The 15,408-nt window shown below is 38.1% G+C and overlaps 1 protein-coding gene across 1 annotated transcript in view; it reads left to right on the forward strand.

The window, feature by feature from the left end:
• cfap74 (cilia and flagella associated protein 74) overlaps positions 1 to 12,870 on the forward strand; it is a 42,384-nt gene extending 29,514 nt beyond the window's left edge. Inside the window, exons 24-40 of the mRNA XM_008318421.3 lie at positions 694 to 781; positions 2,238 to 2,411; positions 2,828 to 2,961; positions 3,219 to 3,489; positions 4,421 to 4,558; positions 4,652 to 4,788; positions 6,024 to 6,158; positions 6,494 to 6,603; positions 6,704 to 6,759; positions 6,856 to 6,975; positions 7,480 to 7,635; positions 7,710 to 7,848; positions 8,245 to 8,399; positions 8,529 to 8,661; positions 9,499 to 9,620; positions 10,023 to 10,157; positions 10,496 to 12,870. Coding sequence (XP_008316643.2) covers positions 694 to 781; positions 2,238 to 2,411; positions 2,828 to 2,961; positions 3,219 to 3,489; positions 4,421 to 4,558; positions 4,652 to 4,788; positions 6,024 to 6,158; positions 6,494 to 6,603; positions 6,704 to 6,759; positions 6,856 to 6,975; positions 7,480 to 7,635; positions 7,710 to 7,848; positions 8,245 to 8,399; positions 8,529 to 8,661; positions 9,499 to 9,620; positions 10,023 to 10,157; positions 10,496 to 10,642 — 2,350 coding nt within the window. The 3' untranslated portion in view covers positions 10,643 to 12,870. The remainder of the gene's footprint in view (positions 1 to 693; positions 782 to 2,237; positions 2,412 to 2,827; positions 2,962 to 3,218; positions 3,490 to 4,420; positions 4,559 to 4,651; positions 4,789 to 6,023; positions 6,159 to 6,493; positions 6,604 to 6,703; positions 6,760 to 6,855; positions 6,976 to 7,479; positions 7,636 to 7,709; positions 7,849 to 8,244; positions 8,400 to 8,528; positions 8,662 to 9,498; positions 9,621 to 10,022; positions 10,158 to 10,495) is intronic.
• Positions 12,871 to 15,408: the final 2,538 nt, after the last annotated feature.

The following is a 15,408-nucleotide window of genomic DNA, read 5'->3' on the forward strand; positions in this document are numbered from 1 at the left end:
GCTTTAATCCAAAACACTCAAAATTAGCAACGTGTAGCGCCCCCTTTTGGTGTCAGCTATTTCTTTTGTTAGTTACGTTAAAGGTGCAGTGGGCAGGCAAATCCTAAAAATGAATAAACCATAGAATCATAGAAGAATAATATACATATTTATAAATATAAAACTTTTGTGTAACACTGAACACAATCATCAGTTAGATTTTTCTGCTTTTCTAAGTTCGTCTTTAATGTATCATGTTGCAATATTTGTATTTGTTTGTATTTAAGACTTGTGATTACATTTCACTGGATTTTTAGGCTAATATTCTCCAGATAGTCATGTGTTCATAAATTGTGAAAGAATAAAAGGACAGTGAAATGTCATTATGAGACTGACTGTGATTGGACAATTGTCCAAAAGGAAATACTTTTAGAGATCCTTAAGGGGGAAATTGTAGAGAAATAGAAAGCTTACTGTTAAAATAGATTAAAAAAAAACAGGAAATAAATTATCTTAACATATACAGGATTATATTATTGTGAAACAAAAGTATTGCTCCTGCAAACCATTCAAATTAACTTAATTTCACCTCCAGAGGCCGACAGGTGTAATGGCATGCTCTGTGTTTGTACCAACTTAAATGTAAAATTCCTGTGTCTCTACTTTTTTCTAACCAGAAGCTCTACTGACGGCTCCTTTTTTAAAATCTTACAGACACACCTTAGCCAAAGACGCCGGGGCATATTTTGACAGTGAGACAGGAGTCCTGCAGGTTCCAGCCTTGTTGCATGTATCCGGCCAGGTTGGTGTCATGTCCTACTTTGTGTCTACCTGAAGCAGAGTCACAGATGGTTGTAACCATTTCACTTTGTAACAAGCTAAAATTATCTTCCACCTTCAAGGCCCCCTATTTCTCCACGGGCACCAATAAGCCAAGCATAAAGGTCACTCTGCTTTTTTTTCCTCATACAGTAGAGTAATGTCTCTAGGAGCTCAAAGGCTCGGAGGTACAGTCTGGGTTTTTAACGGAATATATACTAACATGAAACATTTTTGATGGATAACTTTGATCAGTTAATCCATTGTTCCAAGCAATATCGCCCGCTATGGGACTGAATTGCAAACATGAATTCAAATTTGTGATAATTTTGCAAGAACTTAGACATTTAATATGATTATTATAACAACAAAACATTTGATAATCATGCAGTTAGATTATTAAACAAAACATTTGATAATCATGCAGTTAAATAAATGTGACAACATTTAAAACAAGGAATTCAATTTTAATCCCTGATGACGTATCTGTGGGTCTTGACCCATAGTTTGGGAACCATGCTTAACAAGTCTTACTTTAAAATATCACAAGATAAAGTCTGGGTCTCTGGATGTGAAACATAAAATGCTGAGGACCAAATTCCTTCAGTTTGTCAGCAGCAGCTATTATTAAAATACACAGCAGCTGCTCAGAAACTAATGCTGCACTGGTGCCAGTGTTTTCTCTCCATGTGTCTCAAAGTAAATCAAAATCTGAAGTATGCTCCAGATTCCGGCCATATTGTCACCTTCCTCCCCCTTATCTTCTCGGTCCAACCTCGATTTATTTATTTTTTTTCCCTCTCTGCCCTTCTGTCTCTGAGTGTCTCTCGCTCTTTACTCTCTCTCCCTCTGTCTGTATGTGGACTAGGACAGGAGCAGAGGATTGTGGGTGGTGGTGGGGGTGTGAGTCTGAAGCAGAGCCAAAGAGAATTGGCCAGGATGCTCCTGTAGAGCACCAAAGCTGTTGCCCCCACCCCAGGCTCTGAGCCTCTGGCTTTAAACCAATCCCACACACACACACACACACACACACACACATTTATACATATTTACTCACACACAGTGATATATGCAGTAAGTAAATTCCTCCAACATGCAGGAAAGTGTTTTTGCAGACGCCAGGTCAACTGCTGAGCTGGACCTGGGAGCTGGATTAAAAATCATGTCATTTTAGGAGGTTATAAAAAGTGCTGCTCACTACATAAGACAATGTAGATCTTTAATCTTTATTTTTTTTATACACAACATCAAATGTAAAAAGTAAAAAAAGATGCTGTATATGTAAAATGTATGCACATTTATAAATTAGAATTTGAAAAAAGACTTTCTGAGTAGTTACAGGAACAGGAGCATGTGTTTTCAACAAAATGTCCTCAGTGTTTTTCAGATTCGTCAACATTTCTTGGGTTGGGTGTAAAAATGTAACATCTGATTTTCAGGTGCAGCCCATCCCGTTTGCAGTTCATGCAGTAGTGACCTGCTCCGATCTTAAGTTCGATCGTGCCGAGGTGGATTTTGGCTACTGTTCCATTTATCAGTCAATCAAGAACACAGTTCGTCTGACCAACCTGTCCCTGCTGCCTCAGGATTTTGGCTTCTTGAATGTTCCAAAGGTACTTCACAGAGGAACTGGGTTTTCAACTTGTTTAACGTGTTTAAGTTCCTAAAGTGTGGGTCTCACCATGGCAACTCCTCTGACATTGCAGTCAGTTTTGATGGAGGATGGGGTTTTTTTTCTTCCGAGATATAGGTATAGTCACATACAGTAGAGATAATAGCTGAATAATTAGGTTACAGGTTATTAGTATTAAGTTTCTCAACAGGTTAAAAACATTGTACTATTTTATGATTTATGCGAGTGAAATCTAGTGGAATAATGAGGATCTTTAAATCTCCAAAGTCTGTTGAGTTCTAACCTCTGGATGTTGTGTAGCAGCTGTGGTGCTGTGTTGAACCATGAACAGTGGTGTTGATGGGCTGCAGGATTTGTGTCTTAAGCCATTTTTTTCTTCTTTTCCATGGACTGCAGTATGTTGAGATCCAACCCAATGATGGTTTTGGAACTTTACTCCCACAAGAAACGTTGGAGATTAGTCTGATGCTGAGCGCCGTCAAAGCTATAGACTACAAGTTCTCCCTCCACTGCAAATCTGGAATGAACAGGTTTATTTTTTGTCCTTTACTTATAGTATTTTGCAGACCATGATTCTCAGAATAAACTCACTCTCTAGTGAAATATTTAAAAAATAAATGCAACTCATAGACCGGTTTATTTTTTATTGATATTTGACAGAATAATTCTGCAGTGAAGACATATGGTATAGAAAATACAGTATTTTTCATGTGAATTTACTCCAGTGTTTTTCTCCAATTCTGAGAAAATCTTGTTCACCGCTTCACCTTCTTTGCTTTGACATTAGAGATTTCCTGCTGTCCTGCCGTGGAGTGGGTGTCCGTCCTCCCTTGGAGCTCTCACACACTCTGGTGAACTTTGGAGCCACAGCAATAGGAGATCACTCCACTGCTGTCATTATACTGACAAACCACCAGAGCAGCCGTTTTAGGCCAAAACCTCCAGACGCAGCAGGGGTCAAGGATGGCCAAAGTCCTCCCAGACTCTTCTCCTTCCTCCTGCCCAACAATTCAGACATCACCCTCACACCTGCCACAGGACGCCTGCTCCCCGGCGAGGTGAGTGGAAGAATAATTACTGTCTATGTTAAAGAGCTGCTCCTCCAGTTTCACAGATGAAAATCTGATTACTTGTCTCAACGTACGCAAATGCCTCTACATCATTAGGAGAAACTGTAACGATGGTGGACATTTTGTTTCTTTTATTTATCATTTGAGTAAGCTCTAATTATGAATAGACCACTGTCCTGATCTTGAACGTGTCTCCGAAGCCGTGCTTGTCAGATTCACTGTCTAATTCTTGTCTTTGTGATCCACCATGAAAACGTGTTTATATACATTTCTTTAGATTTATACTCGATGAATTGTCACTTTTCTACTTATGATATTATAAAATAATAAAGCCAAATTGGATCTAAAGGATGATGTAAAACCTTTACAGCCTTGGAAATTGGCTTTTAACTGAGCAGGAGATCAACCAGACTTTCTTTAAATCTAAGATTAAGTCAACCTTCTTTCTGTTTTACAACATACGGTCTAAGTAATCCTGTGTGAGTCTAATTTTCATGTGCATTTATTTAAAAATAAAAAAGCTATTCTCCTAACGTTAACTGTAAACTTAGACCAAATCTAAATGTAGTTAAACGTCTGCTGGTTCAGTGTGATGTGACTGTGTGGACAGATCCAGCGTGAGACTTGATTACATCATATGCTGTCTGTGGTCTGTGGAAGAATATTCTGTATAAAAGCAGTACATGGTCAGAAAACAAACCGTCCCTGCTTGGAGCCTTTAAAGTACAATGGTGCCCTCTACTGGTATTCCAGTGGGAGTGAAGAAAATGTATGTTTTTGTAGTTGAATTAAAATCGTTATGTGAAGACAGGAAATTAAATGAATTAATTCCTCTCAATACTTGTGTGACAACATTCACATCCACTTCCTTTGTAATCTCCATGCATGTGACTCGTGAAAACTTTTCTCCTTTCACCAGAAATGCCTGATTCAGGTGACGTTTAAGCCTACGTTTTTGGATCGAGAGATCAAGGAAGAAGGACTGCGTCTCCTTCAGGAAGCCGCTCTGCTCAAGCAGTTGGAGGAGATGCAGCTGAACGCGGAACAGGAACAGGATGTATGGATTCTTTATTCTTGCATCCAAACTCACAATATGCAACATTTTTTCTCATCTGAGAAACAGTTATTCACGTCTGTCTTCTCTTTTTAGCCTAAAAAGGAAGTCCTACCAGAACCTGTGAAGGAGAAAAAGGAGAAAAAAGCCAAATCCCAAAAGATGGACACATCAGGGGACCAGGGAACAGATAAGGTCTCTGAATCTCCAACCATTGACGACGTAGTGGAAGGGTATGAGTTTTTCCTACTCCTCAAATTTGTACTTAACATAGATGTAATATAGATTTTTTTAAGAAAATGAATCAAACATTAAATTCAATTTAACAGGTGGAATTTACTGTAGGTCCATTTTTTTGCATTAAAGACCATGGTTAGAGTCTGATTTTCCTGATGGTATGGAAATATTTTACAGATCTTGCAGCTAGGCCAGTCAACAGAAGGCACTATGAGTCTACAAAGCAACTTCTTTGTAATTTGTACAGAAAGCATATTCAAAATGTTTTCTCTCATTGGCTGTACTGGGCAGAATCCATTTCTGAATCCATGATTTTCCTTTTCTTGCAAAGATAGACCCTTTATTAGAACCTTAGTAATGTTACAACCCTAATTTCAGACAGTCTAGAGGAGTATTTTCCAACCACTGAGCCCTGGGTCGGTACTGGGTCATATGGTACTGGGCAGCAGAGCAAAAAAAACCAACATATAGTTGTACTTAATTCATTTACAGCGTGAAAGATATTTTATTCTACACAGGAGACAAGAGACGAACCTTCAGCTTCTGTCTCATCTTCTGTTTCAAAAACAGCATGACTTAAAAGTAACAGTTCACTTTACTGTTTTCACTTTATATTTGTTTTAATATTGGTCGTATCATTTTATTTGGTAATGTGTTTTCACAGCACCTTAACGACTGCTCTGTTAGAATATTGTCTGACATAAAGCCGTTCAGTGAGAGAAGGCTGGGTTAGAGACCTCGGCTTTAGAGCATCTCCGGGTCTTTAAAATCAACATTAAAAAGATTCACTAAAGTAAGAGTTACATGATCTTTTAAAGTTGGCTGTTAGTCAATCTGACACCATGTAGGATTTCTTTAAATATTCAGGAGCCAAATATCAAAAAAAGCTGGTGCTGTAAAGGAGAGAATTATTCGCTCAGAAAATGCCTTCAAAATTCTCCCTGACAGTCTGTCTGTGTAAGTAATTAATGACTTGGTCTGAAGCCTGGAGTCCAACAACACTGAAATATAAATTACACACACAGCTTTTGACTAGTTGATTCTGTCTTCCTCCTACTCACCAGCAGTTTCGTCATCATTTCATTCCCGCGTCTTCTTTTGGTTTTCAGTCCATACGTTTATCTTGTCTCAGAGCTTCCTGGAAGGATCCTGATGGAGCTGGAAACCTTGATGAAAATCTTACAGCAGCGTTTGTTGTTTTATTCAAATGTGTGAGGTCTTGTGTTCTCAGGTCGGAGCTGTATGAGCAGGCCAAGACGTCTCTGCTCCACACCTTCGCTCCGCGATACAAGGAGTACACCATACCGTGTTTTATATCAGACGGAGATCCTCCTGAGGACAACAGACAAGCCCAGCCAGCGTGGAGGTAACTTCACTGCACCCGCATATTTAGTCTCATACGAATATACAACTTTTTTTTACTTTTAGCCAAAAAGATAAAAAACAAATTTGACAAAATGTCAACTTTTTTATGTAAAACCTCATCCTCATATGAAGGTCATCTTGATGTCAGTGATGGTGTAATTCTGTTCTCCAGCCAGTAGCATGTGAGCTACAAAACAATAAAGGAAGGAATGTTATATTTATATAAAGGTTTTGTTTTCCTGTCAGACTCTGTAAATTAAAGGGACATTTACCACTGTGTCAGAGATTACCCACAATCTTGATTTCATATTCGTATTATGTCCGATGTCTCCTCAGCCCCTTTAACACACTCTACCTGCAGCTGCAGTGTCCTGCCGTCAGGCCTTGTCTCCAGGTGGTCTCAGACAACGAACTGACCATCATAGACTTCCATCAGGTGTCTATAGGTGAGCGGCTCTGAACATTTCTGCGGTTTGATGGTTTTGAACACACTGTAAACAGACTGTGACAGACCTCCTTGTCTGTGCTTCTCTCTGTGCTTCACAGGAGACAAAGTGATAAAGGAGTTCACAGTTCAGAACATTTCAGATGAGTCTTTTCAGGTATCTTTTCTACAGGACTAATGATTTCTTCACCTTTATTTAGTTAGTCAGTTATCCACATTTCATTCCCGCTCTTTTTCTCTGACTTTCTTGAAGCTGAAGTCATCAGTTCTGGACATATTTGGTCCATTTTCCATCCTCAACGCACTTAGGATCATAAAACCTGGGGATCAGCACACTCTGCTACTGGCCTTCTATCCATCGGTGGACAAAAAGGTTGGTTTAAAATATTTGTAAATCTAGTGTCATAATTATGTTACATGAGTCGGTTAAAATGTATACAAATGTGTGATAATTCGCATCGGGTGAAATAAAAAATGAATCTCCCATCAAGGCATAAGCAGTAAGCTCAAAAAGTCACTGGTCATACTATGAGACCGCACACTGTAGTACAGTAGGTGGTGGCGTGAGCCTAAAAACCTAAACCTAAAAACGTAGCCTAAGTGACTTAACCTAAGAACTTCTTCCACAAACACAAAATGTTTTACAGTGATTCTGTAAAGAAAGGAACTCTTTCCAGTTAATTTTTAAAAAACTTAAATTTTGTGCTTTGATATTTTGACAGTTAGCAAGGTAAATAAGACCAGATAGATTTGCATAGAAGTACAAATAAACAAACAAAGCATTGTTACATTTGGTCATAAATTGTCTGAAGCTCATTTTGTCTAAAAATCCTAGTGGACATATCTGATGATAAAGAATGTCCCTCTTCTTCTCTAGTTCTGTGAGGTTCTAGAGATACAAACCCCTACAATGAATCTAGAGGTAACGTTGCGTGGGGAGGGTGTGATCCCTGATGTCACATCGTCCCACCCCGGAGGACTGCTGGACTTTGGCTATGTGCTGGAGAAAGAGAGCACCTTACGAGTCATAGAGGTCAGTAACTCTTTATATTGACTGGTTACTTCTGAGTTTCTGCCAGTGTTTTTGAGGTCCACTTCTGTCTGCAGTTACATAACAGCTCACCAGTGGCAGTGGGTTTCAGAGCTTTGCTAGCCAGTCTGTGTCGGTCCAAACCTAAAGGTGGAATCGAACATTTGAACATCTTGTTAGGAGACTACACAGACCCTGAGCTGCAGCCTGTTGTAGGTAGGTAGTAGTGATCACATCAGCCAGTTCAACTGTGTCTATAGGTCAAAAATGAGACTGGTCATTTTGATTTGATAATTTTCATGGCAGTAACATTGAATTTTGGATGTTGTGGCTTCCTTTGAGCCACCTTTGCCCTTATTTGTGCAAACTCTCATCCTGTTTGGTTATCGCTTTTATTATTGTTATGCTTTTTGCCAAGTGGACTTTCTAATACTTTCACTTTATAATTTGTTTACCTTCAAGGTCTAACACTAATCCCACAGCTCAGGGTTTACTAATAATGCATGTGAAGGCCATTGAAAATATTGAATATTTTTTACCTCCCAGTATCTTCAGGGTGATGCAAATAATTGAGCTCTATACTGAAACTATTTCTTTTGTTATTTTACACAGGAACCCAGAACTACAGTGGGGCGAATGTGTTCAGTGTGGTGCCAGCAGAGGGCGTCATTGGTCCAGGACAGAGCCTGAACATTACCATCGTTTTCCAGCCGGACCACCCATCTGTCTACTACTCTGACAAACTCACCATAGAGATCATGAACAAGGTCAGCAGGTCACCACACAAACTTTAGTATGTCTACTTCCTGTCTTTGTTCCACCTTACTTCGGCCATCATTCTGAACATGTCCTATCTGTCCTCTATTTAATTTAATCTTTTTTTTTCTGTCTCCCAGAAAAATCTGTGTATAATAGATTTGAAGGGTGCAGCCTCTTCACACAACATGTATCTGTATGGAGGAGACATGCTGACGGTGCCCATCGAATCGCTGCTTCCTCCTCTGACTGACTATCAAACTCCACCCTCAGGTACCGTTCTGTCTCCTTCCCACACAGCTGGTATTTCATTGAAAACACAGTCATTCAGTTGTTTAATACAGTACTGTTGATAACACTTTAAAATGTTTATATTCTACACAGTTTGAAATATTTTACCTTAGGTTAGATGTCTTTTATTCTTGTAGTAAGACTTGTACAGTCAATTACTTCAAGTTAGCCCTAGTCAAAATCAACTCTTTGCTGTAATGAGTCCTTCCCTGGGTGGGCTCGAACCACCAACCTTTCAGTTAACAGCTAAACACGCTGACCGATTGCACCCAGTCAAAAGGAACTTTTAAAATATTTCTCTAATAATTCTCGCCTCTGCCTCCATTTTCACTAAACTTACTGTCAGAATTTCAACCTGACCCCCATTACAACCGACCAACCTTGGACTGTTTTCTTTTTGTTGCCTCACTACCTCACACTTAGAAAATCAATCAATGCTTAGCTCAAGATGCACATGCATGTTTGTTTAAGTGTAGTTTAGGACGAATCAGATCAGTTTTCCAAGTATATTAACAGGTGTTTTGGTACTGCTGCACTTTCATACGCTTGTCAAAATCAGATAATGGCTACGTTAAGAAAGGGACCATCCCTGGGTGGGCTTGAACCACCAACCTTTCGGTTAACAGATGAACAGACTGATGCTGTGTGGTTCTATTAATCAAAGTTTCCTCTGGAAATATTTTAGTGCCTTACGTATAAAATTCAAAGCTTATTTTTGATAAGAATACATAACAGGGTCTTTTGTATCCAAAGCCGCAAATTAATTGTGCCAGTGAATTCCATGGGTAAACTGTTAACATCCACTCTTTTTTGTAACAGAGGAAAATGACATCACCACCCCTGTGCTTGTGACTCTGCGGGCCAGCATCAGTGAGGGTGTCATTACACCTGCAGTGAGGGAGCTGAAGGTGGGCTGTATCCGCTCTACACAGTCCAAAAAGGTACTGCCATCGAGAGCACCATAACATGTAGAGGCAACAGGTTTTAAATAGTCACTCAAAAGTATGCTGCTAATACATATTTAATAATGTGTAGTTGGTAACCTGGATTTCTTTCTAAGCAGTTAAATAAAAAAAATAAAAAAGACATGATCAAAAATGAATGAAAATCAATGTTAAAGGTCAAACTCACACATTGAATTCTCATTGCAAAATGGGAGTTTCCTCCAGCTGCCTAGGCCTACAGTAGCCGAACTAAGAGATTTAAACATTGTAACAGAAAATAAATATATTACAAATATATTTTTATCACTGTATGTTTATTGCAATGCTACCTTTAAAAAAATAGTATATAGTTATAGTTATACTTTTACGGGGGGGGGGGGGTTCTCACATATCTTCCAGAGTGGTGAGTTTTACTGGGATGATGTGTTGCCCATTCAGCAGCAGGGCTTCACTGTTGAGCCCCTCAAAAGCAATGTGGAACCAGGCAAAGAAGTAACCATTACCATCACGTGGAGTCCTCAAAGTGGATACAAGGTGAGAAAGAAACACTTTGTTCGAAGTGGAAAAGCATAGTTTTTTCTAGGGAGAGCGCAGTTGTTGTCTTTGCGTCACTCTGTAATTATTTATATAATATTTGTCCTGAGCAAAAAGTACATCAAGGATTAATCCACACAAAAGTTTCTAGTAATGCAATATCCAAATATAAAAGGTCAAAAACGTTGTCTTCTGTGTTTTTAATACTGACAAGGAGAAATCACAGCTTAGTCACCATTCACCATCAATGTCCTGGGAAATTAGCTTTTTTTTAATTATTTTTAAGAACCTACTGCAATTACTGGTTATATCGTACATGTGTTTTGTGTGTGTTTCAGCCGTATGAGGTTGTGCAGGCTCGTGTGCTTCTGACTGTCAGAGGGGATCAGAACAATGTGTACAGCGTCAACCTGATGGCTCTGGTCTCCTACTCCTCTCCGTCCAGCTCCCCGCCTTCTCCTGCCACCTCTGTTGTACCTATGTGATGATGGACGGTAGCTGTATCTGGTCACATACACACACGCACACACTCACTGTAGGGTTTTTTGATCAACAGTACATAAAAACTATTTATACAAATAAGCAGTTGTTGGCAGATTATTTTCTATCCACGTTCTGATGGTTTTGGATCAGCTATAAACCCAGAGAATCCTCTGTGAAACCTCTTCAACCTGTTTTTAACTTGAGCACGTGACTGAGGAACCTAATTCTGCCACTGGGGGGTGCAAGCAGCACTAAATTGTTTCTTTTCAGCTGATCTTTAATCATTAAGTTTGTACAGTTTACACAGTGAGGTTGATTCTAAAGGGATTTTAAAGACAGGACTAAGGTTGTGCCATTAAAAAAAGTCATAAAAAGCTCGTAAAAGTCACTAAGGAGAGTGCCGATCTCTAGTAATTGTGCAAAACTGAGGAAATAATAAAATTTAAAAAAAATAAAAATATTTTAAAGTATATAGAAATAAAATAATTAAAGGTTAGTAAACAAAGTACTCCTGAATATTGTCAATACATGTTCTATTGAATATGTTGACTTAATCTGCAATGCTAAAATGCGAAGCAAAGAAGCAGAGGAAAATTGATGCAACCCCAACAAACAAGTATACAGTATGCAATCACGAATGTTAACCACATGATGGTATGCCCGGCCAGGCGGATGCAAATGTCAGTAACCTGAAATAGATGATCACCTCCTGTTGTGGAGGTAGAAACATGGGATGCATTAATGAATTCTTCCAAATTATTAGGCGTACAGAGGGTAAAACTATTGTGCGAATAAGACATTTGTCATGGGTGTGGTGACCCTAATGTGACCTTACGGCTAATATACAACATAAATACTGTAGCTATGCATAGCTACCTTAATTTAGGGCGATGGTTGCAGGATGACTGCAGAAAATCAGGATCAACATCAGGATTTGTGTTTGGAGTTCTAGGTAGTAATTGATAGAATATGATGGTTTGTAATGTACACTACCACGTGGATAGAAAGATGAGAAAATAGAAATAAATGGGAGGTTGAGGGATATTTAAATGTTGAGGTAAATTTAAACTTGCTATGTCAACAAGGCAAAGAAGAATAATAGGCCGTCTGTGTATGTTTGTGTCTGTCTGTCTGTGTACAACAGCAGATGTCACTAATGCTTCAAAGCGGACCAACGGGGTCAGGGCACTCTTCCAGAGATACATGCTGTAAGCATTTATCAGAGATTGAAGGAGATTATGCTAAACCAGATTACTGCACCCCAACCTGCCTATTAAAACCAAGGTCATTATGAGCTTAGCCTTGTGTGATGTCACCCGTTTTATGAACAGTATCAGATCATAGTCTGTGATATTAATGTTGCCAATTTGCATCTTTTTCCACGGTAATCTCCTCCTCTGATCTCTGGTTAATACTGTCAGATAGTGCTACTTACTAGCCTGCCTCTTCCAACTGATGATGTCTCTGTGTGTCTTTGTCCCTGCTGTGCATGAGGTGTTAGTTAACATTGCTAACCGTGACTGGAGTATAAATAACTTTATTTTTTTTTATTGTCAACACAACACATATGTAGTCTTTTAGCTATGTCGTTAGCTAATGTTAAGATGTGTTTATCTTAACGTTTAACTGTATGTTTAGTTTAACTGTTGAGTTCTTGTGGACTGCTTTTGTTAAGCCTTAAGCTGTATTTTAACTATTTCAGCTATTATCTGACACTTTGTTGGGGTGATTAGTCTAACTACGTTGTCCTAAACTTGGTAAACTATATGTAAGCCTAACATTTGTTTAGCGTTTACCGGTTTAGCGGTTTAGCGGTTTTTCCTATACATGTTTTTGTTACATATTGTACATAGTAGTAGCAGTAAATGAAGTATTGACAAACATTATTATTAAAAATTATTAATTATAAATAAAAATTAAAAATTAATTTTTCATTTCAATTTATCAATCAAAGTACAATTAATAGCAGTAGTAGTTCAATTTTTTTCATTATGTTTTTTAACAATTTTTGGCCATCATGTAGTTTTCCTCTTGGCTAACTTATTAAATTTGCCAACTTTAATATTTCCAAGATAACACTCTGTTATCATGTATCAAATAATAAAATTAAATTAGGAAGGAGAGAAAACTGAAATGTTTTAAGAGTTTGTTGCCTCGCAGTGACTATTATTGTTAATTGCTCCAGCACATCATTTTAAAAAAATAAAATCATAATTTATTTTTATTCACATAGAGGTTTGACTGCTCTCTTTCTTGTCAAAGGCTGAACACAGACAATAAGCTTTGTCCCCTGGGTGGTCCGGAGCTCAGCTAAAGAAGCTCCACAACACATGTATGCAGATAGGGAGGGGTGTAACCAGTGGCAACTAAATCTCAGTAGCATTAACCTGGACAGATGAGTCCCAATGGAAACTCACACCTAGAACACTGCCTGATACACACACACACAGCAGTGTTTTCAGCTTATTGTTTGTTTATCAACCAATGCTTTTACAAAGTATATTTAAATAAACACAACCCAAAATCAGACATTTAACATTTGGACCATAAGTGAAGAATTGAGAACGAGATCAAATATCTATGGGCTTCAAAGGTTATCCTAGAAATGCATGAAGAGTTGTTCTCAAAACCTACCAAACTCCACAGATAATACAGTTCCTCAGTAGTCTTTGTCTTTTTCACACACTATGTTCAGTCAGCTTGTAAAATATTGTAAATTTGTGTTTTACTCACAAAGAGATCTTGTGATTTAAAAAAAACAACTGCACCAAAGGGTGAACACTAATCAATAACATCTTTTTAGGGATGTAACAATCTTACATGCTATTTGATTTATCTTTTTAAAAATCACTTTTAGATGCAAAAAATACAACAGCAAAACAGTTTTGGCACAAACACTAGATTCCCAAAAGCTGCGCCACAATAGACATAACACTGCCCTCTCAGGACAGCTGTTCATCCAAACCACAGCTATGGCTGCTGTTTTCTTCCCCCATTGGGCCCAGTCCACACTCACTCTGCTTTCCCAGTGGATGTCAAAGTGTTCCATGTTGTCTCCAAGTAACGCATTAACCAGCTGAGCATTAACGCCTTATTCTTCAAGCATGGCTGCATGTAATGTCATGTTTGTCCAGCAGAACTCTGTCACTTGGATTTTAGGCTAATTTTCCAAAACTCTGACACAGCGATATGGATATGGATCATTTTTTCTTCAGACTATAAATTGAATGAAAATAAATCTCTTGAGAGTGTCTGTAGAACCTTCCATTCTTGGTTATATTGATCTCATCTGTTGGCAGATTGATGACTGTCAAAGGATGGATTACTAATGGATCGTTATAAATTATTAATTATTGCTATAAAAACTGACATTGTGTATGTAGGGCCGGCTGTAGAATTTGCTACCAGTGGGTTTAGGCTCTCTTGGTTCTCTCTGACCAACAATGAAGTTTGTAACTTGGTTAGCCCCAAGTTACCTATGTTTTACAGCAAGCTGGAAATGGTTCCAAGTTGAGATAGGTGGGGAGGATTGATTGAGAAAGATCTTCCAGTGACAAAACTGTTGTTAATATTAGTATTAGAATTACACTGTGGTGAAGGAGTGGGCAGGAAATCATTCAACCCCTTTAGTTAATAGTACAATTAGATTAAAGTGTCAAAATATGACATGCATTTTGTATTTATTATTCTCTATTAGGATACATAATGGATTAAGTTGTGCATGCTTACAAGGAAGTGCATGCCCCACTGTGACATTTGTCTAGTTTGGATTGCAAATAGGAGTTTGGCAGTTATTTCCTTGTGCTGGCTGTTGTAACAAACTGAGTTCCCTAAATGTGTTTGTGTGAAAGATGTTTTTACACTTATACTGTGAGGTCCAAAATGTTAGGTATTCGCAACACTTTGCAGTAAACTAATTAGTTATTGATTAATGCCCCTCAACCTAGCATACAGCATGTACAGGAATGGCTCCCTTGACCACATAGGATATGACACCAAAACTCCACCCCCGTCGTATTCCCCAACCAAGGAAAAAAGAATATTTCTTCACTTTCTCTATTTGAGAATAATGACCAAACGCTTCAAAATATAAATAAATTATGACAAAAAAAAGAGGCATCAGCAATCACAAATTAACAGAATATGAATAAGAATACAATTATTTAATAAGCTAACGTCAAATAAATATATTTGCCTGAATATTTCCCAATTTTATTCAACGTAACACTCAATGCATTCTGTTCACCTACCAGGCAGCGTGTGTACATCAGTGTTACTGGCGCGATAACAATTAGGGAGCAGAGAGACTAAGAGAAAAGTGTGATTAAATGCGTGGTCTTTTTAACACACTATTTTGCCTGAAGCCATTAATACCCTGGTCCAAATAAATATAAAAATAAGGAAAATCATTTCTAGATGATGCAAATCCTCCCTTACAAGAGCAATATAATTTAAAAAGCTTTAAAAATGCATTACAGTTGCATGTGAACCAAGAAATAAACAGTGAAAACAATGTTTTCTACCTTTTTCACCTTTGTGCACAGATTAATTTTCTATTACCCTCCAAAAAAGAGTAACTAAATTTGTATTCACATGTTGATTAATGAAACGTTAGTGTTTAATGGTGTGTTTTGCTTTTGCCAACTTATGTGAAATTGTGCCATAATAGACCACAACAAGTGTTGTATAATATTTGTACAACTGTGACCTAATGTAAACATACAAAGTAAATGAAGCACAGATTAGTTTATCATTTTATTTAGATTAG

The sequence above is a fragment of the Cynoglossus semilaevis genome, chromosome 10 (genome assembly GCF_000523025.1).
Source record: "Cynoglossus semilaevis isolate Cse_v1.0 chromosome 10, Cse_v1.0, whole genome shotgun sequence".
NCBI classification, from domain to species: Eukaryota; Metazoa; Chordata; class Actinopteri; order Pleuronectiformes; family Cynoglossidae; genus Cynoglossus; species Cynoglossus semilaevis.